This window comes from Balaenoptera ricei, chromosome 14, assembly GCF_028023285.1.
Source record: "Balaenoptera ricei isolate mBalRic1 chromosome 14, mBalRic1.hap2, whole genome shotgun sequence".
NCBI classification, from domain to species: Eukaryota; Metazoa; Chordata; class Mammalia; order Artiodactyla; family Balaenopteridae; genus Balaenoptera; species Balaenoptera ricei.
In genome coordinates, this window is record NC_082652.1 from 65,326,395 (window position 1) to 65,353,816 (window position 27,422).

General features: G+C 39.5%; 1 protein-coding gene across 5 annotated transcripts in view; it reads left to right on the top strand.

Annotated features, from left to right (window-relative positions):
- The window catches only part of SETBP1 (SET binding protein 1), a 383,487-nt gene that overhangs the window by 338,837 nt on the left and 17,228 nt on the right, over positions 1-27,422 (top strand). For 3 of the 5 annotated variants that reach the window (XM_059894183.1, XM_059894185.1, XM_059894184.1), the window contains one exon: positions 16,295-16,465. In XM_059894183.1, the coding sequence (XP_059750166.1) occupies positions 16,295-16,465 (171 nt within the window). Of the gene's footprint in view, positions 1-16,294; positions 16,466-16,569; positions 16,762-16,814; positions 16,925-27,422 lie in introns of those variants that run through there. The other 2 variants (XR_009497227.1, XM_059894186.1) reach the window with 2 other exon arrangements.

The following is a 27,422-nucleotide window of genomic DNA, read 5'->3' on the forward strand; positions in this document are numbered from 1 at the left end:
GGCACATTCTCTGTGCCAGCCATTGTGCTAGGACATGGGGACAGAAACATTCTGTATAAGAGAATCAGAATCCAAATGTATTAGCCAGTAATTAAGAAATACACTACCTACAAGGAAAGGAGTTTTGAGGTGGTAGATAAGCTGTAACTTTGGAGCCAGAAGACCCTTGGTTTAATTCCCAGCTCTGTCACTTAACTACGTATTTGACCTTGTTCAAGTTATCTAACCTCTCAAAGCTTCAGTTTTCTTATTTTAAAAAATATTTAATAAACCATCTACCTGAGAGGGCGATCATGCAGATTAAATGTCTTTCAACTTAATCCATCCCCCCTTTTTAAATAAAGAGAAAATAATTTTATGGATGTTTTTGATATTTAGCATCTCATCCTCACCTCCGTGATTCCATGACCCTGGATAATTTGAAGCTGCTTCTCCTGAAATGCTTATTCCTTTTTTTTTTTTTTGAAAAAAGTATTGTGCCTCCAAACTTTAGAACTCCCACTTCTTGGCCTTTGAAATGAAATCTAGAATGTAGAAGTCCTTCTTGTGTATCTTTATCTTAAGACTAGGCCCTGAGTAACTGGATTGACATCTTGTGACTCTGAATCAAATACAATAGTCTCTTCCCAGTTCCAGACTCTGCCAATGACTATTTCCCTTTCTTATCTCAAGCCCCACCAAGGACTCTTCATCCCCATTGTCCACTTTTGGAAACTTCCCCTCACTCTTCTCTGGATGACTGAAAGTCTTCCTCAGATGAACTAACTTTTAAAATACTCTCTTTTTATCTTAAATCATATAATGGCATATTGTCCATTATCTCTATTTGTACACCATGCAATGTTAGAACCGACACAGGCATTATTCAAACATAACTTATTTGGGGCTACTTTGGGGTCTGGCAACAGTGACATTTCCTTAGAGGATGGTTGAAAAAAATGCACTGCATCCCATTTCTTGAATAGAGGCTTGCATAATCAACCAAGTAGAAAGAAATGTTGAGATGCATTTAACCTCATTAGTTTCAAAAGGACTGACTCCAGTCCATTAGAGTTGAGATACATTAGTGAAACCCAACTATTTCCAAATCTCATTTACATAATGGATGAGATGTGAAATGAGCCCAAAGCAAGGGGAGCCGCCCAGAGGCACTAAAGTTTATCATAATATGTAAGAGTTCTTTTAGATCATTGCATTAAATTTCCACTAACAATATAACAAATTAATTGTATTACTGTACTAGCTCAAATTCTACTGAGTGGAGAGTACCAGTGAGGAAGGCAGCCAGGGTTTCAAGGACTGTGGGTGGGGAAGGATGCTCAGAAGGATATGATGACTGTTACTTTACCTTTCTTCTGCCCCTTTAAGAAATTCTAGGAACCTCTGTAATCTGATGGTGGACTTTGGCTTTATTAGTGAGGTAAGCAAGGATGAGTAAATCAACTGTATCAGACAAGCCTCAGGACATCTAGAAATTGATCATTCTGCCGAAATAAGCACTCTGTGTTTATTAGCTGGGAGTTCATCACTATCACTTCTCCTCATCCAATTCCTAAGAGATTTCAAAGCCATCATCATGGTATTAGCTCGTCTGACTGAATTAGAAGAGATAAAGATTAGGAGATCTATCTAATGATGGGTCTGAGTTTCTGTGATTTTTTTTTCTCTTCTGTTGCAAAAAAGAGAGCTTTTCTAGCACACATTCTGTGCCTATATGTGTATGCCTACACACAGTCACAATGTGTTTGCATTTTACAGGAGGATTTCAAATAGTGGAACAAAGTAGGTGGTTTGAAGAAAGCCATATTCAATGAAGCCCTTAAAACAATGCAACTTTCCCACATATAAAGCAATGACTACTTAACAAAGGGGCTGTATGCTGAATTGGTTTCTGTAGCTGACAGTGTGTCCATACAGTGGGTGATCTTACACTGAGAATAATTAGATTCCGTAACCACATTTAAAAACCTAACATCCATACATGGCCAGACTCCTACAGATATGTTCTTAAGAGATGAGTACATATTGGACTGATCTTGCACAAACCAGTAACTATGCATTTATCTATTTACACATATATTTATAGACACACATGCATTTAAGCTCCTGATATCAAGCTCTTTTCTCAATGTGGCTTCTAAATAAGCAGTAATCAAAATGCAAATAAGGTGACCCAGTTAGCACCGAGATCTGTATTACCATGCAGATGTGCGCTGCAACTCTGTGTTCTAAAGGTAAAAAGGAAGATACTACAAAAGATGCTTATATTAACAGCTACTGAGCCCTTCACATTAGGGAAAGTCTAGGGAAGAATCCTCCAGAGCCAGTGGTCTTATAGCTTGGATCACAACTGCCATTTTTGGCTTGGTCTGTTTTAAAGCTGCCCTGTGAGTATAGAATAACCAGCATGCAAGAAGAGCAAGAAGACTGCTTCTGTGAAGTCTCAGAATGTAATCCTTTTAGCAGAAAGCCAACATGCTGGCCTGAGACAGTCCAAGAATAAGGCTGGGGTCAGAGTCATACCCCTGCCACCCTCTCTGTGTGACACTGGGCAAAGCAAGATACATCCGTTTCTAGGGCTCAATTGCCCAGGAAGGACTGGACTACTTCCCTTCCACCTCTAAACTGCCTTGATTTTACTTTGCTGAAGCTCCTTTGTGTTCATCTATTGAAACCTATAACATGCTTTATGTGCATCAGTTGCAAATTCCTAACCTACCTGATCAGGATGTAACAAGAGCATACTTTGTGCAGTGTGCTACTAAATTGGTTTTAATTACATGTATGCATCCTTTCTTCCCTTATTAGTATCTTTTGAAAATCCCTTTGTTATATTTTTCAGTGAAACAGGTACCACTCTATTGTCTCTGTTTTTTAAGCATGGGAGCAGTTACATCAGCATTCTGTTTGGTTCTATCTATCTGCTCTTAATCCTTCTGGGGTGTGTGTGTGTGTGTGTGTGTGTGTGTGTGTGTGCAGGAATTGACTTAGGCAGTCCAGGGTACTAACCTGAGCTCAAAAGTATCTTTGAACCTTAAGCTGTGTACAAAATGTGTGTTGTGTGTGTGTGTGTGTGTCTGTGTGTACATGTGTACGCTTTTTTCCTAAGAAGAGGTTCTGATGTCTAAGATGCAGAAAGATTAAAAACCTCTAACCTGAGATGTCTCCTCTTTGCAATTTTGATGTTCGCTATATTTCCATTCTGGGTGATATCACTGGGCACATCTAGAAAATACCTTTCATCTGGTGTGACTTTTTCACTGTAGGATTAGGAGAGACTGACTTCTACATAATTAGAATTTACTGTATAAAGGATTCTTTAATAAAAAATCTCTTTGAAGTTCCAGTAGACAAAATGTTCTCTTCTCAGCCCATTTCTTCACTTCTAAATTAAGAGAAGCAAGAACTAATCAGATTATTCAGCAGTTTCTCTGAATCTAGACAACTTAGAATAGTAAAGCTAGAATAGATTCTGACCAAGAGGAAACTGAAGCACAGTGAGATTCCAAGTCCTGTTCAAGTTCATCCAGTCAGTGTGGAGCAGAGCCTGAAATAACTCAACAGCTCAGAACTCTAGTCTCTTAACTTTCATATTAACAAATTATTTGTCTCTGGTACAATTTATTGACTATAAGTATTCACTGGATAGTTTCTTTGTGTCCGCGTTATGCTACGAAGATATAAGAAAATACTATAAAATCTCTACATCCTAAAGAATTTAAATCTTGTAGGGGACATACACGACTTGAACATATGAAATAAGTTTAAAATGAAACAATTAGTACGAAGACACTGTAGTGCTAAGTAATAATAGTTAACACAATTGACTTCTTACTCTCTAGGCACCATAATAAGTGTTTCGGTATGTGTTAGTTTTTCTATTACTGCTATAACAAATTTCTACAAACTTAATAGCTTCACCAACACAAATTTATTATATTACAGTATTGGAGGTCAGAAGTCCAAAATAAGTCTCACTGAGCTAAAATCAAAGTATCAACTTCCTTTCTGAAAACTATAGGAAAGAATCTATTTCCTTGTCTTTTCCAGCTTCTTCAGGCCATTTGCATTCCTTAACTCATGTCCGTCCTCCTCCATCTTCAAAGCCAGCAGCCAAGCTGCTCTCTTACCCTACTTCCATCACCACATCTCTTTCTCTGACTCTTCTCTTCTACCTCCTTCTTTCACTTCAATGGACACTTTTGATTACATTTTGACCATCTCATAATCAAGGATACTTCCTAGATGTTAAGGTCAGCTGATTGACAATATTAATTCTGTCTGTCTGCCACCTTAAGTCCCTCTTGCTATGATACATAACACATTCACAGGTTCTAGGAATTAGAAAGGGGGACATTATTTTCTGTCTACCACAATATATAAACTCCTTTAATCCTCAATAACCTCATTTAACAGATGAGGAAACTGAGCATAGAGAGCTGACATGAATTGCCCCAAATCACACAGCTAGTAATGCAGGTAGTCTTACTCCAGAGAATGTGTTCTTCACCTGTACTCTATACTGTACTGAAAAAGGAGTTTTAGATTAGAGGACCAAGTGTGGATGGGTGGCTTCCCCAGAAGGTTTGGGCATAGAAGAATAAATGTGTATTCCATTTGTCCATTCATCCATCCAACACTTTTGAGTATGTAATATCTATCAAGCTAAGTGCTGGGAAATCAAAAGAAAGTTAGACGTGGTTCCTGACTTCTAGAATTTTGCAGTTGCCTACATAAATTGTCAGAGAAATGAACAAATAATTACACAATAGGAGATAAGTCCTATTGCAGAAGTCTGTCCAAGACGATAAGACACGTTTGTGGAAGGGAGAAACTAAATCTACCTGACAACGAGATGTGGGTTTAATTTTTCCCGATTGCCTTTCCAAACATATCTTTCAGTGTTTGGTTTTTACAACTCAGCCCAAGCACTCTTGTCTCAGTTGCACAAAGAAGGCTTGTTATTTCTGCTTTTGCTCTTGTCTTTTCCCAGCCCTGGCAGGCTCTCCCTCTACTTCTAGTTATTGAATTCTACTCATCGTTCAAGACTGGGGTTTTTGTACCTGTATCTGTCTTCCTGAGTGGACAGGTTAGCCCCTTTCAGAGAAGGTTCGTGATCCCTGTACTTAATGGTACCTGGTACTTACAGGCTCTTAATGAATGTTGAATTAATGTATGCATGAGCACAAAACCACCTCAGATCCCACTGAGATCTCATTTTCCTCCTAATTTGTGGAGGACTCATTTGGCTTCCTGTCTCATTTGGTTTATCAGTTTTGTAAGTGTTTTTGTCTTATCCCACTCTCCACTTCTAAACCTTCTCTACAAAGACAGAGATCACATCTTCTGAGTTGTGCTGTGCAGCACTCAAATATCTATTGATTTTTAAATGATTGACTCCAGGCTAACTGAAAAGCATCCTACTTACAAGTGACCTTGCCTGAATTTCATCTCTCAAGGTCCCCAAATGAAGTAAAACTCATTTGACACAAAACACATGTTGATAGGACCACCACCTGCAATTGAGCAAGTAGTTCACTTTCTGTAGGAACCTGGCTCGAGGGGAAAAAGGCATTGAAATCCAGTGCATGCTCCTCTCTCCAAACCATGAGCAGTGGGGGTGCATGTGCACACAGGAAGCCATAACTTAATCTAACTTTTACAATGGTGCCCTCTCTTTGCTAAGAGCTGGGTCCTTGGGAATCTCCACCTAGGTGGGATGGCTTTTACAAATTCACCCAAAGATTCTATATGGGTAGCAAAGCCTCTGTTTTTTGATGGTTAAAAAGGCACTTTAGGATCTTTCAGTATCCTTATAAAAAGTAACAGCTATCTTTATGCTATGCAGAGATTATTAGAATGTAATTCTTAGAAAACTTAGGGACTTCACTGCTTAGACCAGTGTCACGTCCCTGGTATGGTGGATGTTCAATAAATATTTGTTCAATTAATGAATAAAGTGATGCAACCAAAAATAACACTTTTATTGACTTTGGCACAGAAAAATATTGTTTTCCAAATCCCAAGGTTATCTATTTCTTTTTTTAAATTTTTATTTTATTTATTTTTTTTATACAACAGGTTCTTATTAGTTATCTATTTTATACATATTACTATATATATATGTCAATCCCAATCTCCCACTTCATGCCACCAGCACCCCCACTCCCGCTTTCCCCCCTTGGTGTCCATACGTTTGTTCTCTACATCTGTGTCTCTGTTTCTGCCTTGCAAGCTGGTTCATCTGTACCATTTTTCTAGATTCCCCATATATGCATTAATGTACGGTATTTGTTTTTCTCTTTCTGACTTACTTCACTCTGTATGAAAGTCCCTAGGACCATCCATTTCTCTACAAATGACCTAATTTCATTCCTTTCTATGGCTGAATAATATTCCATTGTAAATATGTACCACATCTTTATCCATTCGTCTGTCGATGGACACTTAGGTTGCTTCCATGACCTGGCTATTGTAAATAGCACTGCAATGAACATTGGGGTGCATGTGTCTTTTTGAATTATGGTTTTCTCTGGGTATATGCCCAGTAGTGGGATTGCTGGGTCATATGGTAATTCTGTTTTTAGTTTTTTAAGGAACCTCCATACTATTCTCCATAGTGGCTGTACCAAATTACATCCCCACCTAAAGTGCAAGAGGGTTCCCTTTTCTCCACACCCTCTCCAGCATTTGTTGTTTGTAGATTTTCTGATGATGCCCATTCTAACTGGTGTGAGGTGATACCTCATTGTAGTTTTGATTTGCATTTCTCTAATAATTAGTGATGTTTTGAGTAGCTTTTCATGTGCCTCTTGGCCATCTGTATGTCTTCTCTGAAGAAATGTCTATTTAGGTCTTCTGACCATTTTTTGATTGGGTTGTTTGTTTTTTTGATATTGAACTACATGAGCTGTTTATATATTTTGGAGATTAATCCTTTGTCCGTTGATTCGTTTGCAAATATTTTCTCCCATTCTGAGGGTTGTCTTTTCATCTTGTTTATGGTTTCCTTTGCTGTGCAAAAGCTTTTAAGTTTCATTAGGTCCCATTGGTTTATTTTTGTTTTTATTTCCATTACTCTAGGAGGTGGGTCAAAAAAGATCTTGCTGTGATTTATGTCAAAGAGTATTCTCCCTATGTTTTCCTCTGAGAGTTTTATAGTGTCCAGGCTTGCATTTAGGTCTTTAATCCATTTTGAGTTTATTTTTGTGTATGGTGTTAGGGAGTATTCTAATTTCATTCTTTCATATGTAGCTGTCCAGTTTTCCCAGCACCACTTACTGAAGAGACTGTCTTTGCTCCATTGTATATCCTTGCCTCTTTAGTCATAGATTAGTTGACCATAGGTGCGTGGGTTTATCTCTGGGCTTTCTATCCCGTTTCATTGATCTATATTTCTGTTTTTGTGCCAGTATCATATTGTCTTGATTACTGTAGCTTTGTAGTATAGTCTGAAGTCAGGGAGTCTGATTCCTCCAGCTCCATTTTTTTTCCCTCAAGATTGTTTTGTCTATTCGGTGTCTTTCGTGTACCCATACAGATTTTAAGATTTTTTGTTCTAGTTCTGTAAAAAATACCATTGGTTATTTGATAGGGATTGCATTGAATCTGTATATTGCTTTGGGTCCTATAGTCATTTTCACAATATTGATTCTTTCCATCCAAGAATATCGTATATCTATCCATCTGTTTGTGTCATCTTTGATTTCTTTCATCAGTGTCTTATAGTTTTCTGAGTACAGGTCTTTTACCTCCTTAGGTAGGTTTATTCCTAGGTATTTTATTCTTTTTCTTGCAATGGTGAATGGATTTTTTCCTTAATTTCTCTTTCTGATCTTTCATTGTTAGTGTATAGGAATGCAAGAGATTTCTGTGCATTAATTTTGTATCCTGAAACTTTAGCAAAATCATTGATTAGCTCTAGTAGTTTTCTGGTGGCATCTTTAGGATTCTCTATGTATAGTATCATGTCATCTGCAAATGGTGACAGTTTTACTTCTTCTTTTCCAATTCGTATTCCTTTTATTTCTTTTTCTTCTCTGAATGCCATGGCTAGGACTTCCAAGACTATGTTGAATAAGAGTGGTGAGAGTGGACATCCTTGTCTTGTTCCTGATCTTAGATAAAATGCTTTCAGTTTTTTACCATTAAGAATGATGTTTGCTGTGGGTTTGTTGTATATGGCCTTTATTATGTTAAGGTAGGTTCCCTCTATGCCCACTTTCTGAAGAGTTTTTATCATAAATGGGTGTTGAATTTTGTCAAAAGCTTTTTCTGCATCTATTGCAATGATCATATGGTTTTTATTCTTCAATCTGTTAATATGGTGTATCACATTGATGGATTTGCATATAATGAAGAATCCTTGCATCCCTGGGATAAATCCCACTTGATCATGGTGTATGATCCTTTTAATGTGATGTTGGATTTTGTTTGCTAGTATTTTGTTGAGGATTTTTGCATGTGTATTCATCAGTAATATTGGTCTGTAATTTTCTCTTTTTGTAGTATCTTTGTCTGGCTTTGATATCAGGGTGGTGGTGGCCTCGTAGAATGAGTTTGGGAGTGTTCCTTCCTCTGCAACTTTTTGGAAGAGTTTGAGAAGGATGGCTGTCAGCTCTTCTCTAAATGTTTGATAGAATTCACCTGTGCAGCCATCTGGTCCTGGACTTTTGTTTGTTGGGAGATATTTAATCACAGTTTCAATTTCATTACTTGTGATTTGTCTGTTCATGTTTTCTATTTCTTCCTGGTTCAGTCTTGGAAGGTTATAACTTTCTAAGAATTTGCCCATTTCTTCCAGGTTGTTCATTTCATTGGCATAGAGTTGCTTGTAGTAGTCTCTTATGATGCTTTGTATTTCTGTGGTGTCCGTTGTAACTTCTCCTTTTTCATTTCCAATTTTATTGATTTGAGTCCTCTCCCTGTTTTTCTTGATGAGTCTGGCTAAAGGCTTATCAATTTTGTTTATCTTCTCAAAGAACCAGCTTTTGGTTTTATTGATCTTTGCTATTGTTTTCTTGTTTCTATTTCATTTTTTTCTGCTCTGATCTTTATGATTTCTTTCCTTCTACTAAGTTTGGGTTTTGTTTGTTCTTCTTTCTCTAATTACTTTAGGTGTAAAGTTAGGTTGTTTATATGAGATTTTTCTCATTTCTTGAGGTAGGATTGTATTGCTATATACTTCCCTCTTAGCACTGCTTTTGCTGCATCCCATAGGTTTTGGATTGTCGTGTTTTCATTGTCATTTGTCTCTAGGTATTTTTTGATTTCCTCTTTGATTTCTTCAGTGACTACTTGGTTATTTAGTAGCATATTGTTTAACCTCCATGTGTTTGTGTTTTTTTACATTTTTTTCCCTGTAATTTATTTCTAATCTCATAGCAATGTGGTCAGAAAAGTTGCTTGATATGATTTCAATTTTCTTAAATGTACTGAGGCTTGATTTGTGACCCAAGATGTGATCTACCCTGGAGAATGTTCCGTATGCACTTGAAAAGAAAGTGTAATCTGCTGTTTTCGGATGGAATGTCCTATAAATATCAATTAAATCTATCTGGTCTATTGTGTCATTTAAAGCTTGTGTTTCCTTATTAATTTTCTGTCTGGATGATCTCTCTATTGGTGTAAGTGAGGTGTTAACGTCCCCCACTATTATTGTGTTACTGTCGATTTCCTCTTTTGTAGCTGTTAGCATTCGCCTTATGTATTGAGGTGCTCCTATGTTGGGTGCATATATATTTATAATTGTTATATGTTTTTCTTGGATTGATCCCTTGATCATTATGTATTGTCCTTCCTTGTCCCTTGTAACATTCTTTGCTTTAAAGTCTATTTTATCTGAAATGAGTATTGCTACTCCAGCTTTCTTTTGATTTCCATTTGCATGGAATATCTTTTTCCATCCCCTCACTTTCAGTCTGTATGTGTCCCTAGGTCTGAAGTGGGTCTCTTGTAGACAGCATATATATGGGTCTTGTTTTTGTATCCATTCAGCAAGCCTGTGTCTTTTGGTTGGAGCATTTAATCCATTCACATTTAAGGTAATTATCGATATGTATGTTCCTATTACCATTTTCTTAATTGTTTTGGGTCTGTTTTTGTAGGTCATTTTCTTTTCTTGTGTTTCCCACTTAGAGAAGTTCCTTTAGCATTTGTTGTAGAGCTGGTTTGGTGGTGATGAATTCTCTTAGCTTTTGCTTGTCTGTAAAACTTTTGATTTCTCCATCGAATCTGAGTAAGATCCTTGCCGGATAGAGTAATCTTGGTTGTAGGTTCTTCCCTTTCATCACTTTAAATATATCATGCCCCTCCCTTCTGGCTTGTAGAGTTTCTGCTGAGAAATCAGCTGTTCACCTTATGGGAGTTTCCTTGTATGTTATTTGTCATTTTTCCCTTGTTGCTTTTAATAATTTTTCTTTGTCTTTAATTTTTGTCAGTTTGATTACTATGTGTCTTGGCATGTTTCTCCTTGGGTTTATCCTGCCTGGGACTCTCTGTGCTTCCTGGACTTGGGTGGCTATTTCCTTTCCCATGTTAGGGAAGTTTTCAACTATAAACTCTTCAGATATTTTCTTGGGTCCTTTCTCTCTCTCTTCTCCTTCTGGGACCCCTATAATGCGAATGTTCATGCATTTAATGTTGTCCCAGAGGTCTCTTAGGCTCTCTTCATTTCTTTTCATTCCTTTTTCTTTATTCTGTTCCACAGCTGTGAATTCCACCATTCTGTCTTCCAGCTCACTTGTCTGTTCTTCTGCCTCAGTTATTCTGCTATTGCTTCCCTCTAGTGTATTTTTCATTTCAGTTATTGTATTGTTCATCTCTGTTTGTTTGTTCTTTAATTCTTCTAGGTCTTTATTAAACATTTCTTGCATCTTCTCGATCTTTGCCTCCATTCTTTTTCCAAGGTCCTGGATCATCTTCACTATCATTATTCTCAATTCTTTTTCTGGAAGGTTGCCTATCTCCACTTCATTTAGTTGTTTTTCTGGGGTTTTATCTTGTTCCTTCATCTGATACATAGTCCTCTGCCTTTCATTTTATCTATCTTTCTGTGAATGTGGTTTTCATTCCACAGGCTGCAGGATTGTAGTTCTTCTTGCTTCTGCTGTCTGCCCTCTGACAAGTGTATCTATTTCTTGATTCACTTTATTCTGTAACGTACATCCCCTTATTACCATGGTTGAAGTTCATTTGCAAACAAGAAAAAGTAGCAATGGGAGAATTCGAGCAGACAGCCAATATATGAGAAAAGGAATTATAATCAAGTTTTCAATATGAGTTTCCTCTTGTGTAAAATATATTATCTACTGGTTTGCCCAAAAGTCAATGTGTCATGGGACAGAAAAGAACATTGAACTGAGTCAAGAGGCATGGATTTCAGCACCGCTTTCTTCGCACTTGTGATATGTGAGCTTGGGCACATCACCTGGTCCTCTGTGCCTTGGTTTTCTTATTTGTGAATTTGGAGTGTCACCATCTGCCTCTTGTCATCCACAGGGATGATGCAAGGGGCAAATAGCATAATGCATGTCATTGCTCTTTGCAAGATTAAAAGCCACTGAGTGCTCAACAAAACATGCCTCTCAGTCCATGACAAGCACTGCATTCTACAGTGAAAGGGCCAGGAAAGTGACAGAAGGAACTAACCACCCCACTGGTGTCAGCCTCTCTCACTATGCCATCCTAAGTTTTGTCTCCAGGAAACATCTGCATTTGCAATCTTAGAATTAAAATTTTAATTAAACCTAAAATAATTGCATAGTATTTTCCAGATATACTGCTTTCTGTAGTGGATATTACAAAATGAATTATGTATGATCCCTGGATGATGATTTTATCAGCCCCTTTATTTTAAAGAAACTATGAGATGAGGACTCAATCGGGATTTAGGATCTATTTCTTACCACTTCTTATCAGCTGTGTGATTTTTAGATGAGTTGTCTGACGTCCTTGAACCTCCAGTTTCTCATCTAGAAAAAAGGAGTAAATAATAACTGTCCCACAAAGGTTGGTTTGTTTGTTTGTTTCCCCATAGAGAAAATGAGATAAGTAGATAACTAACTTTACAAACCTAGAGCAACATACAAATTACTCTATGGTGAGGCTGGTTTTTATTATCCAAGGTCACAGAGCTCATTAAAGATATCCTGGGAAAGTCAGCCACCACAGACCCTGCTTTTCCTCCATGACCCCTGTAACCTTGAGCAACCTGGGGAAGAGGTAATTGAACAGAAACTACTACTTCGGAAGAAACAGAATCAAAATATCGAAACTATTGACTCAATATTGACTCACCCTTAAGGCAGTAAACAGTGCTTTTTCTCTGACCTTTCCACATCCTGGGGCAGTCAATAACCTGGCCGCTAGATGCAGCGCCTGCCACTGATTCTGATTTGGGAGTACTTTAACCTTGAACTGAGCTCCAAGTAACCAAGGCAACAGGAAGTCAGCTTCTGCGTCAAAGGAGGTGGAATCCATAAATCAAGTCCCTAATGAAAACACGGTGTGCAGGTAGAGGTTCAAGAGGATAAGTGGTCTATGAGAAATTACCTTTGAAAATGAGTGACTGTCCCTCTATAGGCTACTGCACAGTTTCAAAGTGTTTTTTAAAAAATTATCAATAGAGGTCTACAGGTTATAGTAGAATGTTTTCATATAGGTTTAACTTTTTTTTATTTCCTTTTGGCTTCTCTGTCTTAATTATGAACAGATGTTGGATCCACAAAGTTATTAGCATTGTTATTTCCTCCTTTAAAAATGTACTGGCCTCCAGATATGCAAGCCTCAATACAATTTGTCCTGTGTTGGGGTTTGGTGATCCTCTGAACACATCTACCAAGTGTGCTCTCCATACAGTTTGCTGTCCGAATTTGACATAGTGATCCTTTCCCAGATCAAAGCCATCCTTGCTTTTCCTCATGCCCCCGTGTAAACAGCAGTGCCACATCTCAGTGGTCCAGTCAGTACATTGCTGAATCTGGGTTTCTTTATGATTGATCTCCAGCCTCAAAAATCTTCCTCCCATGGAGAGAGCAGCCAGGCCCATTCTGGGAAGGAACTTGCCAAATATCCCACCACTCTACCATCACTGAGCATTTGTGAGAACTTGGTTCTGAACTGTTTCATGTTCCTCTGGTCCTTTGGGTACCTCTCCATGGAGCATCAGCTGCCACCTGGAATGAAGAGAAACAAAGGCTTCCAGTGGCCAGCCTGCCCAATGCTCTCTCCCAAGAAGTCACCCATTCCAGTCTCCTGAGACCTCTGCTCTCAGACAGAGTTTATGCATTACAAGTACTGTTATATTAGCCTTTGTTTAACGTTTACCTAATATTCTTGCCCACATATACTACTTCTGGGATTGTTTCCCTAATCCTTTCAAAACTGAAAAATGCCTGAGCAAACATCAGGATTTTTTTTTTTTTTTCAATTTGTTTTCAAATTCATTGGACGGCAACTGGCAAACAGTATAATCTAGAAAATCCTAAATTATCTAGGGTTTTCAAGATAGCTAAAGAGTGACAATCTGAATTATAGAGTGTTTTAAATGTCATCTTATTACTTTTAACTTATTCTGTACCATAAACACTTGAGTAGCAAAGTACACCCGATAGAGGTGTGATCAGATCTGCTTTAAGGGAATGATGTGGATTGTGAACATTTGCATGAAAAGGAGTACAACTAAAATGGCTTGAAATCACTGTGTTCCTGAGTGAGAGCTAAATATCTGCCTGCTAATCCTGTTTATGGTTCATTCCCTGCACATATAATAATATGAGCAAAGAACTCCCTGTCCCACCTGTGTCCACAGGTACAAAGAGGACAGACAGATCAGGGAGTTTTTCCAAAGGAGCTGTTATCCAATAGAACTCTGGCAGCTTAGAGTTCTGGAGGTGTGCTGTGCAAAGGACGCCTGCATCCATTTGACAGGAACAGGGCCAGGGTGGCGTGGAGTACCACGGTGGGGAATTCTTATCAGACTCAGGCCTGCTATCCCATTGCAGATTTGTTAGCAGCCCACTATTCTAGCACATCAGTCAGTCTACCCAGATGACCATACTCTGATAGACTTCTAGATTCTTTCCAAACTATGCTTATTTTGTTAATGGAAAAAGAGTTTAATATATGTTTGTGGTTTAAAAAATATTAACAATAAAGAAGGCTAAGGAGCAAAAGTAAAAACTCCCTCACTAATCTCCCCTGTGCTCTCCTTCCTCAGAATAACCATGGTTAACTATTTGGATGTATCTCCTTGCAGAAGATTCTGTTTGCATTTTACATATACTGCATGTGTATACCTTGTGTATTCCTGGCACACCTGCATATTTTACAAGCGGGCATCATCCGGGGATCATGTACGTGTTTGCTGCACCTCCTGATTTCTTGATGGTTGTGCCTTGCAGTCTCTCTGTCGTAGAATTTGATGTTTATCCACTCCCATAGTCAAACGCTATGAAATACGAAATCAAAAAAGAAAAATTTATTTTTATTTACAGCACCTCAAGTGGAGGTTTCAGAGATCGGGATGGAGAGTAGGAGGAAGGTAGTAGACGGTAAATGAAAGTTGTTGCATTTCTTCCTTAGGTGGTTACAGGTGCCTTTTCCAGGTGTGATATAGGCCCTCTGTGTCCTCAGTGTGAAGCATGCTGTTGGTAGACCAGGTCATGGGCAGAAGTTGGAAGATGGTAAGGTAGACCAAGATGATCCCTGAGTTTAGCATCTGACTGCTTGAAAACTTTGAGCTCTGACATTAAGAGCTGTATGAGTTTAGTAAGTTTAGTAAGTTATCTCTTAACATTTCAGAAATATGTCGTCCTCATCTATAAAAGTAAGAAAAGAGTAACCTCCACACTACATGCTTCACAGGGCTGCCATTAGGCCAAAGTGAGCAGATCTCAGTGGAGGTGAGCTGTGTCACTCAAGTTGGTTGAGATGGGAAAAAAGGGCAGGAACTACCATGATATGGCCTGTTTCATGTTGTTGCTATCAGTGGCATGTAGCCTACAAATAAAGAAATTCTGAGTAGATGACCATTTGACATGGATTCAGACACCTCCAGCTTCTGAACTTATGTTTGGATGAGTTGGAGAGTGACTTGTTTTGCAGCTAGGGATGTACAAGGTGTCCAGAAATCCTTGGTCATGTCAGGGAAGAGAACTGAGCCTTTGTTGGCTGGTTTCTGTTTGGCCTGAGGAGCAGGTTATAATAGTGATAGCAGTATAATAGGAATAATCATAACAGGAAACAATTATATAGCATGAACTATGTGCCAGACTCTGTTCTAGGCCCTTTATTTTGATTGATCATGGATGCCCCCAACCACCCCTGTGAGGTAATGCAGTTCCATCCCATCTGCACAGTTAAGGAAGCTTGAAGCTTGGAGAGGTTAAGTAACTTGCTCATGATCACACAGCTGAAAAGTAAGAGGGCCGGGATTTGAGCCCAGCAAACAAGGCTCCAGAACAGTTCTTATAATGTGTTATGTAGTAAATTTCCAGGCCCTTTCAGAGGCACCTCATAAGAGTCTACCCAGGCTTTTCAGCATCAAAAAGTTGTGACTATTATGACCAGACACTCAAAGGCCCCCAAGTTCAGCTCTTACTTGGCCCAGTCACTGTTGTGACACACCAGTCCCCACAGGGCATCTCCTGCCTCCAGAAGGCTGGCCTCTTGTCTGAATCATCTTCATTCCTCACCCATGACTTAGCAGACACTCTTCTCAGCACTGGGAATGCCTTTCCTTCGACCTTGCTGCTCTAGCATGAGCTCTGGGAAGCCTTTCCTTACTTCTTCCCACACAAATCCCTGCCTCCTGAGAACTCCCCAGGCACTTGGAATGAATAACACACAGGCCTGCCCATACTTGTTGCCCAGTTTTTCCTTTTCATTTAGTCTTGTCTTCCTAGCTGGATGAGATGAGAAGCCTCACTAGGGTGGGGTCAACTTCTCCCCTCCATGCTCTGCACACCAAAACCTCTGTAAAGACAGGCTTCTTGATCCATGGAAGGTAAAGCGTGCATGATGGCTTACACTGCTTCATTAGGCCTGTGCCCCGACCCCCACTTTCAGGCAGGCCACCTGGAATGTTGTCACCACTAACCTCAGCCACAAAACCAAAACCAGTCATGCTGCTAATTTGTTTTGTTTTGTTTCCTTTAAACATTCTAAAATGTCATTCTTGCACCAGAAGGAGGTCAGATCATTTGATGATTTCTTCAGGTCACTTTCAGATTTTATGTTGTCTGTCTTCCTATTTCTTTAAAGTAACTGCAGGCTTTGGGGTTATTTTCTTTAGGGATACCAAGTCCCCACTTAAAAGTGGACCAAACAGCAGCACATAGTAAGAATGAGGGCTCAGCGTCCACCATGATGACCAGGAAGAAGCCAGCTGCAGTGGACAGTGTTGCAATCCCACCAGCCCCAGTGTTATCTCTCCTTGCTGCATCTGCAGCAACATCAGATGCAGGTGAGCACTTCAGATGCTTTGGGTTCACCCCAGGGAAGGTGGGCATGGAGAAGGCCCTCTGGGAATGTGCTGCTGCTAAGTACAGGTAAGAGTTCTCTCTTCAGCCAACCTCCTGCGGACACTGAGCATGTGAGCTGTTTCAGCATTGGAGTTTTCAAGTGGGAGAAGGTCTAAGAAAGGAAGGAGATCATCTCAGAACCTGGAGGCAAAGGTCAGTGAGTAGTAGTAACAGTATTAATCACTCTTTATCAAGCCTTAGTAACTACTAGTCTCTGCATATAGGACCTTATATATCTCATGTAACTCATAAAATAACGCTGTGAAATAAATACATGTGTCTTCATTCCAGAAGAGGAAGCTAATGGGAAGGAAACTTGCCCCAGGAACCTGTGGACACTCAGAATTCCAACTCAGATCCAAGACCCATGCTCTCAACCACTGCATTTCATTACCTCCTGTGCTCACCATGGTTGGGAGATGGTAATCAGAGTTTCCCTGAGGACTTGATTCATTCTAGCTCATGATGTCATGAGTTCCTCAATAGTCACCAGACTCCTCACTGGCAGTTTATAAAGTACAAGCGCCTTACTCAGACATCCCATATGCTCTGCCTTCCGCTACTCCCCACATCACCTCCCAGCAGTCCTGTGCACCAACTCCAGTTTGCCACGCTCATCCCTACTGCCAGGAAGGAAGGCCTTGGACTTGGCTTAACACCTTTCTTTAGGACAGCCTTACTCGGTTCTATTCACATCTCACAGATCTTCAAGGCCCAGGGAGTCACACCTCCTCTGAATGCCTGTAGCATCCAGTGTCTCTGCCATGCATTTACCACCCACTTGTAGACTACACGAGAAATGCTTCTATTTAACTTCTTCTCTCTCATGACAGAATTGTATGTACTTCAGAGATAGAATCCATGATTTAGATTCTTGCTATCTTCATGGCACACAGAGTGATGGCACATTCCATAAAATGTGTTGAATTGATGCACTGGTAAATGTTAAGCATATTGCAGTATTTACAAATGCCTATTATGATTAGAAGCCCAAGAAGATACTCATTATTGATATTCGCCTAAACTCATCTTCTAATTCAGCAGTTTGCTTTAAGCAGAGAACTCAGCTACATACCTACCTCCTTCATGGAGACCATTGGTAATTAGAAAATGAGCCCAACTGAAATAACAGAAAGAAATATTTGGACTGACACTTCCCAAATTGAGTTTCACAAAATATTGGTAGGTGTTTTGTGATAAATGTTTTCATAGTTAGGTGAGTGTGAGGAATGCTACACTGCATCTGCTTCCTTTCTGCAGGGTTTTTCTGGGCTTTTAATTGACCAATGTGCATTGTGAGGTTCCAGGAGAGTGAGACACAGAATTTCATGGCCTTACCTGACCACGAAACTCATTTTTCTGGGAATAGCTCTTAACATCTCTTGGAAATGGTATTCTTCCCAGGCACTTGGGAAATCTTGCTCTGAAGAAACGGGATCATCTCTCAAATATGATCAAGAATATTAACATCTTTCACATGTTAGGTGTGAAATGAAAAGTTTTTTTTATGGAAATGCCAGGTAAACGATGCCAGCAATGAGAACAAGGAGAGGTCCTAGGAGGAGAGTCACAGAGGAAAGGGGAAGAAGCTTCCCCTGAGACTTGCAGCTCCTTTATGGGAGGGCACCTGTGGAGGGAGTCCGAGAAGTGGGCACTGCTGCCATGCCTGGAACTCTGGGAATTCATCACTTGTCTGGAGCAAAAGATTTGGGCCAAGGTCTGCACACCCACCCAGATAATTGCTTGCTCAACCCTGTCGGTTAAGCTCTGGAGGCCTCCCTTGGCTTCCCTGTATGGATTTAAAAATTAGCCTGCATGTTTCCGCCTTTGCTTGCCAAGCACAGATATTTCCCAGAGGCAAAAGGCAGGTGATCCCCAATTTTCCTTCCCTGAACTTTTTCCATGCTGTGTGAGAGAACACATTCTTGGGATCCCAAGCTTCTACGGGCTTGCCTCCTCTATTTGCGTTCAATAATTTACAAATATGCCAAATGGGCGTAGAAACAGGTGGGTATTAAACTTTTAAACCTGCCTCTCTGGTAATCAGAGCTGAGCCAAAGCTCTCCTGTTTCAGGATGTAGGAATGGGCTGTTTATTTTTGGCAATGCTCAAATGAGACCCTCATGAGAGTTTCACAGATTTGGTCCATTTCCGGGTCTTAGGCTGCTGAGCAGAACTTTTGTGGGAAAACAGGCTAAAGATCTACTCCAGGTGCTGAAGACCAGACCTTCCTGAGATTCCACTCCCCACAGACAAACGTCTTCCCACAAACCTAAGAGAGTTAGGGTCGCACAGCCTGGGCTCATGCCCAATACCCCGTTTCACACGTGAAGAAATTGATGCTTCTGAGATTCAGAGATTTGCCTGAGTTCATGCAGTTGGATTGGAACCCAAATTTCTTGATTTACTGCCTGATTTCCAGTGGAATCTCATTTCTATCATAGGCCCAACAGTAGCAAAGGCAGATTTCTTTCTCCCTAATTACGGACTCCTACTTCTTTTAGAGAACAGTGAGTGAAACTCATAATGTGATGCTTTAAGCAGAGTCAGGCATACAGAAAGTAGTTAATAAATAGGTTCTGGGTTTGATTTCATTCAATTGGGTGCTTGTACATTAATCATACATGTTTCTGATGAGACAACTCACTTAATTGTTGTTTTCTTTAGAGTCCCATCTTTCACTATAAGTAAGGTAATTTAGAATTACTTCTGGCCATATAAAGAAATCAACATTTTTCAATAGGTCGTCATTTCTACAGAGTGGTTTTGAAGACCCAGACAAGTGCAGAGAAGATAAAGGAAAGAAGAGTAAAATTAAGTGGCTTATAAAGCAAAATTAATTTAAGAAATCATTTATTGAGTTTTTTTTTTTTTTTTTTTTTGGCCACGCCTCACAACATACGGGATCTTAGTTCCCCGACCAGGGATCTAACCTGTGCCCTCGACAGTGGAAGTGCAGAGTCCTAACCACTGGACTGCCAGGGAATTCCCTATTGAGTTTTTTAAATACTAAAATAATTCAATTAATTTGAAATTACTTTTATTTTAAAATAATGTAAACTAAGTTATCTAGTACAGTTCCTGACACATAGTAGATGCTCAATAAATAATCACTAAGTGAAATGAATGATTACGAGGCAGTAGCTGTGTGTTTATTCCGTACCAAACAAGATGGGAGACGTCTGAGAAAAACATGCTTGATATTGGAACTGCTTAACAAGCAAATGGAAAAATCTTTGACAGACATGTGGTAAGCTGTTGGTAAATACTTGCCAAATAATTGATCAGTCTATATCCTAATGGTATTTTTTCAAACAGGTAATCTTTGGTAAAAGAAAAAAAAAAAGGAAGGTTTCCCACCTTATTTTATAAACATTATAATGTGGAAGAAATGAATGTGGGTCAAAGGCTTAAAAATATGTCTTTTTCTAGCTCGTGCGTGTGTGTGTATGTATATTTTTGTTTATTTAAGGCAATTTTTTAGCTTCTCCAAGTCTGAGAGTCATGCTGATTATGAAGTTATTGATTTGGAGGAAGACACAGAAGAGGAGCTGCAGGAGAGGGTGGCCAGACTGAGAACATGTCAGTCTGTGAGCTACTGGGAGGGAGGGAAGGCAGTGGCTGCCACTGGTGCTCAAGCAGTTCAGCCTTCGTGATCAAACTGCTCAATAGCCATTGATCAGCTGCAGTCCCCTGGCACAACAAAGGAGGTCTGGTTCAAGGGAGCACTGCATCATTATTGTGAGTAATTAGGGCTAACGCAGTGAAAGCTTCAATAAAGTTTGTTCAAAATGATGCATAATTTGAAATAACTTCCATTGCACTGTCCCAATAATGACTGAATAACCACATCAGATAATCTGTACCTGAATAAGTCAGCCTTATTTTTCTGATCTTCTACACATTGAAGTAACTTCTCAGGGAGGTTATGCGATATGTAGAGAGTGCATGATTTTACTACTGAAACATGCCCCCCACACACACACTTTGTATTGATATTTAAGATGAGACTATATTATTAAGTAAATTACAAATTTTGTAGGAACTTCATAAAACACCAAGAAAAAAAAAATTTCTTTGGTTCTGCACCTGAAAAGTCTAGAGTAGTAGTAATGGAAAAGCAAGCAAACAGGAAAGCATTTCTTTCTTATTTTCTCTCTCCCTCTCTCTCTCTCTCTCTCTCTCTCTCTCTCTCACACACACACACACACACACACACACACTGATAGTCTCTCATCTTAAATCCAAGTAGGAAAAAAGATATGTCTCAGGGTTGCTATCACCAAATCTCACCTGCTCAAGGTGTAGCCCTGTTAGAGATGACAAGGGCAGCGGAGGGAGCACAGCTCTTACTTTATAGTTTGTATCTGTTTCGTATCAAGGCTAATATATTATTCTCTCAAACTGTGTCATCTGCCCTGTTTAAAACTATCAGAGTAAGTGAAAATATTTAAATTTCACAAGTCAGACATTTTGCTTCTAAAAGCAAAGACATATTAGGTAAACCATTTCGTTATTAAACCAAACTATCAGCCCAATCAGAACTGGCTGATACTTGTAATCAAGATGCCAAACTTTAAGCTTAAAAAATTACCTTTACAAATTAAAGAGTGAATTCTTAATTCTAATGGAATCAGAATGAAATCCACCATTCTAGTAGCTGGAGCAAAAATGATCATGAAAATTGCTTCTAACTCCCAAATTCTAGGATGCCTGACTTTTCTGTTAACCAGCTGCCATTTATGGAGAGGGACCCAAAAAGATGAAATGATATCCAGGTACAAATGCAAAAAGCAGTGAACAGGAATTTCAGAATTGTAAAGTAATTTATTTATTTATTTTTTGTCCTGTGTGGTATCATGATCTGAAGTTCCTAACCAAAATAATGGGTAGATTCAGCCAAAAGTCTTGTCTTTCCAAAAGAACCAAAATAGAGCAAATGAATGTGCAAGTTAATAGGATTTGAAACATCCAAGAGCCATAAGTTTACAAACCAAAGAAGTCATCAAGTTGTAAAATAAATTTCTCTAAGTCCAGATTTATCACTTAAAATATACAATAGAAAAAGTTCAAAAAGATCTAGAGAAAATGAAGCTTTATTTTAAACACAAATCATTCAAATTGTCTGAAAAATGCTACCTACCGGGCCACCTTGAAGCAGCACAGAATCACTCTGTTTGCCTATCGAGCTCTACTGAACATGAGGTTCTTGATGAGCCCTCTCGCTTTAGCTCTGGGCCATGAAGAGACCCAGCAGGGTTGCAAACTTCCGTGCTTCCCTGAAGACCCCATCACACCAAAGGCCTTCTGAAAAACTTCCAGTTTTTTTGCCCGAAAAGGAGAAAATAAGCTCTTTTCTGATTTAAACTGGACATCCTGGAAAAGCTGAGCTGTTCCGTGGCTAAGGCTGCAAACATCCCCAAGAAGCACCAAATTCTCCAGAATCTGGGCCCATCTCCTTGGAAATGTCAGCCAGCACCAAACTCCTTTGGAATCCCCATTATCAGAGTGTAATTTGCAAAAAACTAAAAACTCATGTCAAGGATTCATTCAACTCTTTAATGAGGAAACCAACATGGTGATATAGCTGGTCCAAAAAGAATTAGAACTAGAAGAAAAGGGCATTACAGGAATGTAGGCATTAGAGAAAGAATGCCAAGCAAGATTGTTCAGTTAATGTCCTAATGGACAATAAAACTATAACCTCTGGGCTTATCTTTTCTACTGGAAAGAAATCATTTGCATATTTTCTGGGCAAAAACCTACAAGTTAATATATTACCTGGCAGAATCTGGGGCTTAATTAGTAGTGGATAGTGAATCCCCTGTAAGATGACACTAAGACTCCACAAGGACATGCACCCTTCCATTTGTCTTGTTTCTAAGTTTTGGCTCATTTTTCTTGACACCACTTGTGGGCTGTGTGGTGCTCTAGTTGAACACATGTGTTCTTGCTTCCAGTCACCTGCATTGGAAGTTCAATACTGCACTAAAGCAGCTGGGTGTTCAGTCCTCAGTGTTCACACCTGTGAAATGGAGAAAAGCATGCCACCCAGTGTAGAGGATTGTGGTGAGGAATAAATGAGGTAATCCTTGTGAAAAATCTTAGCAGAGTGACTGACACATAGGAAGAGTTCAGCAAATTTGTGCTATTGTTGCTGCTACTATTGTTGTTGTTATTGTTATTGCTATTACCTATTTTCCACCCTGGAATGTTCCTGTCTCCTTCACCCACTCCTCAAGCTATTTGGATATCTAATTCATGATTACTCTTCATGACTCAGCTTAGGTGCCTTCAACTCTAGGAAGGCTTCCCTTACACCCACTTTGAGAATCACCCCACGGCCAAGTTAGACACCACATCCTCTGTGTTCCTCTCCCTACAAGCTGGTTGATCACTGGTCCCTACATTTAATGTAGTGTCCGTGTCTCATGCTGCACTGTCCACTCCCCTATTGTCAGGTCTTATTTGTCTTTGAAACCCCAGTACCTAGCACTGAGGTGGGCAAACAACAGCTAATCATTAAGTATTAATCAAAATGCACTGAACAACAACTGTTTCCTGCACAAAACCATCTGGTGCATGAAAACATATACTCTAGCATGATATTTATTAGAGCTGAGAGGCAATGATTTGCCTTTATTTTCCATGGCAGCCCCAGAAACAGCAAACCATCCTGAGACTGTTCAGCAGAGGGAGCAACCTGAAAGGGACCCCTGGGGCCTCCAGAATCTTCTGTTCAGTAATGGCAGACTAGCTCCTGGCTAATCCACCAGGATATCCTCCAGGGAAGATTATTTTCAAGTTAAGGAGTCAGCCTATGTGGCATGGTATGTGTAGTGCATAGGTATGTGTTTATTCAGAGAAGGAGGAACTTGTACACATAAATGTCTCCCTTCACTCAGAAGTTCTATGGGATTTTCAGGATGAGCTTCTCAATGGAAAGCTGGAGATTATACTGGCCTAGGTGTAATTTAATTATTTTATATAGGCTAGTCTTGCATTCTGTTCAGAGTATTGATTTCCTGAGGGCAGCAACCATTTCCTATTTAAGATTTGTCCCATTCAATGAGTATTGAGTATCCCATGAATTCTCAGAACCTTGGGTTCAATGGGATGAAAACAAGAGAAACAAAATCCAGGAACACTGTTATTAAGCAACATATAATCATATTTGGGTGTCAAGAACCTCATGCAGTGCTCAGTGCATAGTAGATACTCAGCAAACATGCCTGGACTGGACTTAACTAATTTTTCTCTCTCTAGAGCTGAGATTTTAGGAAAGACAGAAGGTTTAATGACAGGTTAGAAAGTGCCATGTCTGTGAGAAGTTTAACTCAATTTATCTTCTCTGCATGCTTTGTACAGATTATACTCCCAACCACCTCTTGCCACAGTCAGACCTTCTTAAAAATAGAGTAATGATAATAATATATTTTATCTTCTTCCCAGTGATAGTATCATTCACACCTCCATTGAAACCCAGTGGGAGGTTTGGCTGTGAGGCATCACACTCAGGGGGAGTCAGGTACGATTATTGTAATGAGTCTCCATGCTCAGAAATGCAGGAAATAAAACCTCCCAAACATGAAGCAATCTCTGTTAAGATACTCATTTTATATCAAATATTCAAACTCCTCTTTATAAATAGGAGAGAATGAAAGGACACTCTTCCAGGGCAGATTTTATGTGGACGAAAACACAAGGGCACAATATTTTATGATCAGTTTTGAGATGAAAGTGGCATGCCTGCTTTATTCATTGGCTTTTTCCATTTCCAGAAGTCTAATTAGATTGTTGGTTTAATGGTGGTGAGATAATTTAGTGGCAACTGAAAGCAACTGTGTTAATGAGAAGAGGGGACAGTGCTTTGGGTTTCCTGCAATTAATGGAGAGTTTTTGAAAAACTTCTTGGTTCCAGTGAAGTTGGCATACTGAGCCCAGCTGTGGAGAAGGGGGACAAGGTCTTTCCTGCTTATTGCTGTGGAAATGCCCTCAGGCAACGTGGAAGAACTGTGTAATGACTGTCATTAAGAATGATCTTTAGTGGTCCAGGCAGACTGTAAGTCAGTCTAAGAGACTGGAGAGAGAATTTAGAGAGAATAGACAGGTGTGACAAAGAGAAAGAGACACACAGAAAGACACAGAGAGAGGTATAACTCACCCGCAGCCCTCTCCACTCTACCTTTGAGGGTCACTGGAATAATCCCAGAGCACCTCCCAAGGGGCCTCCTTCTCCTGCTGCTTAAACTAGAATTGACTAGACAAGGCTGGATTAGAATAGACTAGAACGGATCTCTGCAAACCCCTTCATGTTGCAGCTGAGGAAACTGAGCTCAGAGAAGTGAACTGAATTACAAATATTACCTGCTAGGAATTAGGAAACCTGGACTCTTTCTGGCTACCACACAGATGTAAAGTGAAAACTGCATTTGGAATTCAAGGACCAGTGTTACTGCATAGCCTGCAGTACTTAATTCATTTCCTTAGGTGAGTCACAGTCTAAATTAGACTTCTGAGTCTCGGTTTCCTTACCAGTGAAATGGGAAAAATAATTTCTGCTTTTTAGGCAGTGGTGAGAAAGAAATGAAACAGCACCAATTCCATGTTCAAAGCAATATATCACTATTTTATAACCCCTTTCATGTTAAAAATGAAGTCATGCCATGCCAGGATTTAATCATGTTAAGTCATAATTTAGTCATGTTATGACTCAGGTCATAATACCCATTAACTATCTTTAGAAGTTTTATCCTCACTACCTCCCCCAGATACCCTTATCTCAGGGCACAGTCAAACCCCCCTTTACCTATTAGGGCTTCATATTGAGCTCATCTTACTGGAACGTCTATAAGGCTTTGTTACAAATTGTCAGATATTTTTCAAGTACCTGCCACAATGATACATACACGTAAAGATTAGCGCTTTCCCTAGGAGAACTTTCACACTATTTGGGAAGGCCTGACTCTAAAACATGAGATGGCCAAGTAATATTTTTAACTTATTAGATTGAATAACAATCTCAGATACTAACAGAGCTATCATTTAGCAACCAAGAAGTCATTAGTTTCCAACTGAAGGGCACTAAGGGAGTTCAGAGGACACTGAGATGATCTGTGCATGGGTATGTGTTTATTCAGAGAAGGAGGAACTTGTACACATAAATGTCTCCCTTCACTCAGAAGTTCTATGGGATTTTCAGGATGAGCTTCTCAATGGAAAGCTGGAGATTATACTGGCCTAGGTGTAATTTAATTACACTAGGACACTGAGATGTGGGAGTTGGAGGACACTGAGATGATCTGGGAAGAGAAGAGTTGAGATGGCCTTCTAAGGATGGACCAAATTAAAAGCACAGAGATCTCTAAGACAGGAGTATATGTGGAAATAATGACAGATGAGGCTGGAAGAGAGGTTTGGAGTCAGAACCTAGAGTCCCTGAAATTCTAGAATGAGTCATGGTGACCCTTCTGAAGGACAGTGATAGCAAAATAAAGCCATGGACCAATAGCTGTCTGCAATTGTATTTTGATTGGCCTACACAGGTTTATACATTTTTTTAAATTAATTAATCTGCAGATTGTAAACATCAGAAGATTTACATAATAATCAAGAGTTCTGGTTTTTTGAAACTCATATTATCTGATAACTTTGGGCTTAGATTCCTACCTGGCAACAATGATTGATACAGAATAACATTTGCCCCCTTAGATGGGCCATATTCTCTTTAGTCTCCCATGCCCTCCCCTATTCCCCCCACCTTTCTTCCTAATCCTGGCCAACCTCACTCATTATACTGGCTGTCTGGCTCCCTATAGGGAACCCTTAAAGGCATTTGACCTGGAGAAAGCAGCAGGATCAAATCAATATGCAAGAAGGCCTAGTCTAGCAGTAGGGCAGGTGATCTGTAGTAATACCTTCTGTTATTTAACTATGAAATTTGGCGATTAGAAAAGGCCTTTGAAATTGTAAAACTGAGAGAAATTTGGTGTTAGAAAAGGCCTTTGAAATTGTAAAACTGAGAGAAATTTGGTGTTCTGATGCAGTCATTAGTAGAAAATTAACAGGGAAACCCAGGTTTTCTCACTTCTTGTCCAGCTCCTTGTCTTCTTTGCCTTCTTAAGGAAATATGGTATGAACTCACTTTGAAATAGGGCAACCCTTGCTTGAATCTTTGAGTCCATGACTTCTAAGATGTGTCCTTTGGGGCAATTATTTAACCTCTAAGGTCTCAGTTTTCATCTCTGTACAACAGAGATAGTAATGTCTTCACGTGGTTGTGATCACAATTAAATGAGGAAATATGTGAAGTACTGCAGACTGCACCATAGATTCTCCAAAAGTGATAGGTTCTCCCCCTTTCCCATAGTTTCATATGAGAGCAGAGATGATGTTGTCCACTTACCTTGTATGGTCTATGGTACAACACAAAGAGTACATGCTACAAAAACAATCATTGAGTAAATGAATGATCCAAGAACACGTACACCCCACCCCACCCCCAGCAAAGAATAAAAATTTTTCTCCCACTCCCCCACCCAAGCTCCTAAAATGTGACATCTGTTATTTTAATGTCCTTTGTAAATAACTCTGTTAGTTTGCTTTATGAGGTCTATTTTTGAAAGAGACACAAGGAGAGAACTTAGCTGCTTACCATCTCTCTCACAGTTTCTCACCTGTTGAAGAATCCTCTTCCCTAGGAATTGTTCTGTTTCCTTGAAACCTCTTTAAACTAAGAGAGACCAGATAGCCTTCATACAACAATAAGGAAACGTGAGTCTGTGTACCAATGGACAATTTCTAAGGACAGAGAGAAAGTACTGATGGAAGGAATTTCAACTGTTCAGTGATTCCAGCAATGTCTGTGAACACCCTGTGTGGCCTGGACACAGGACTTGC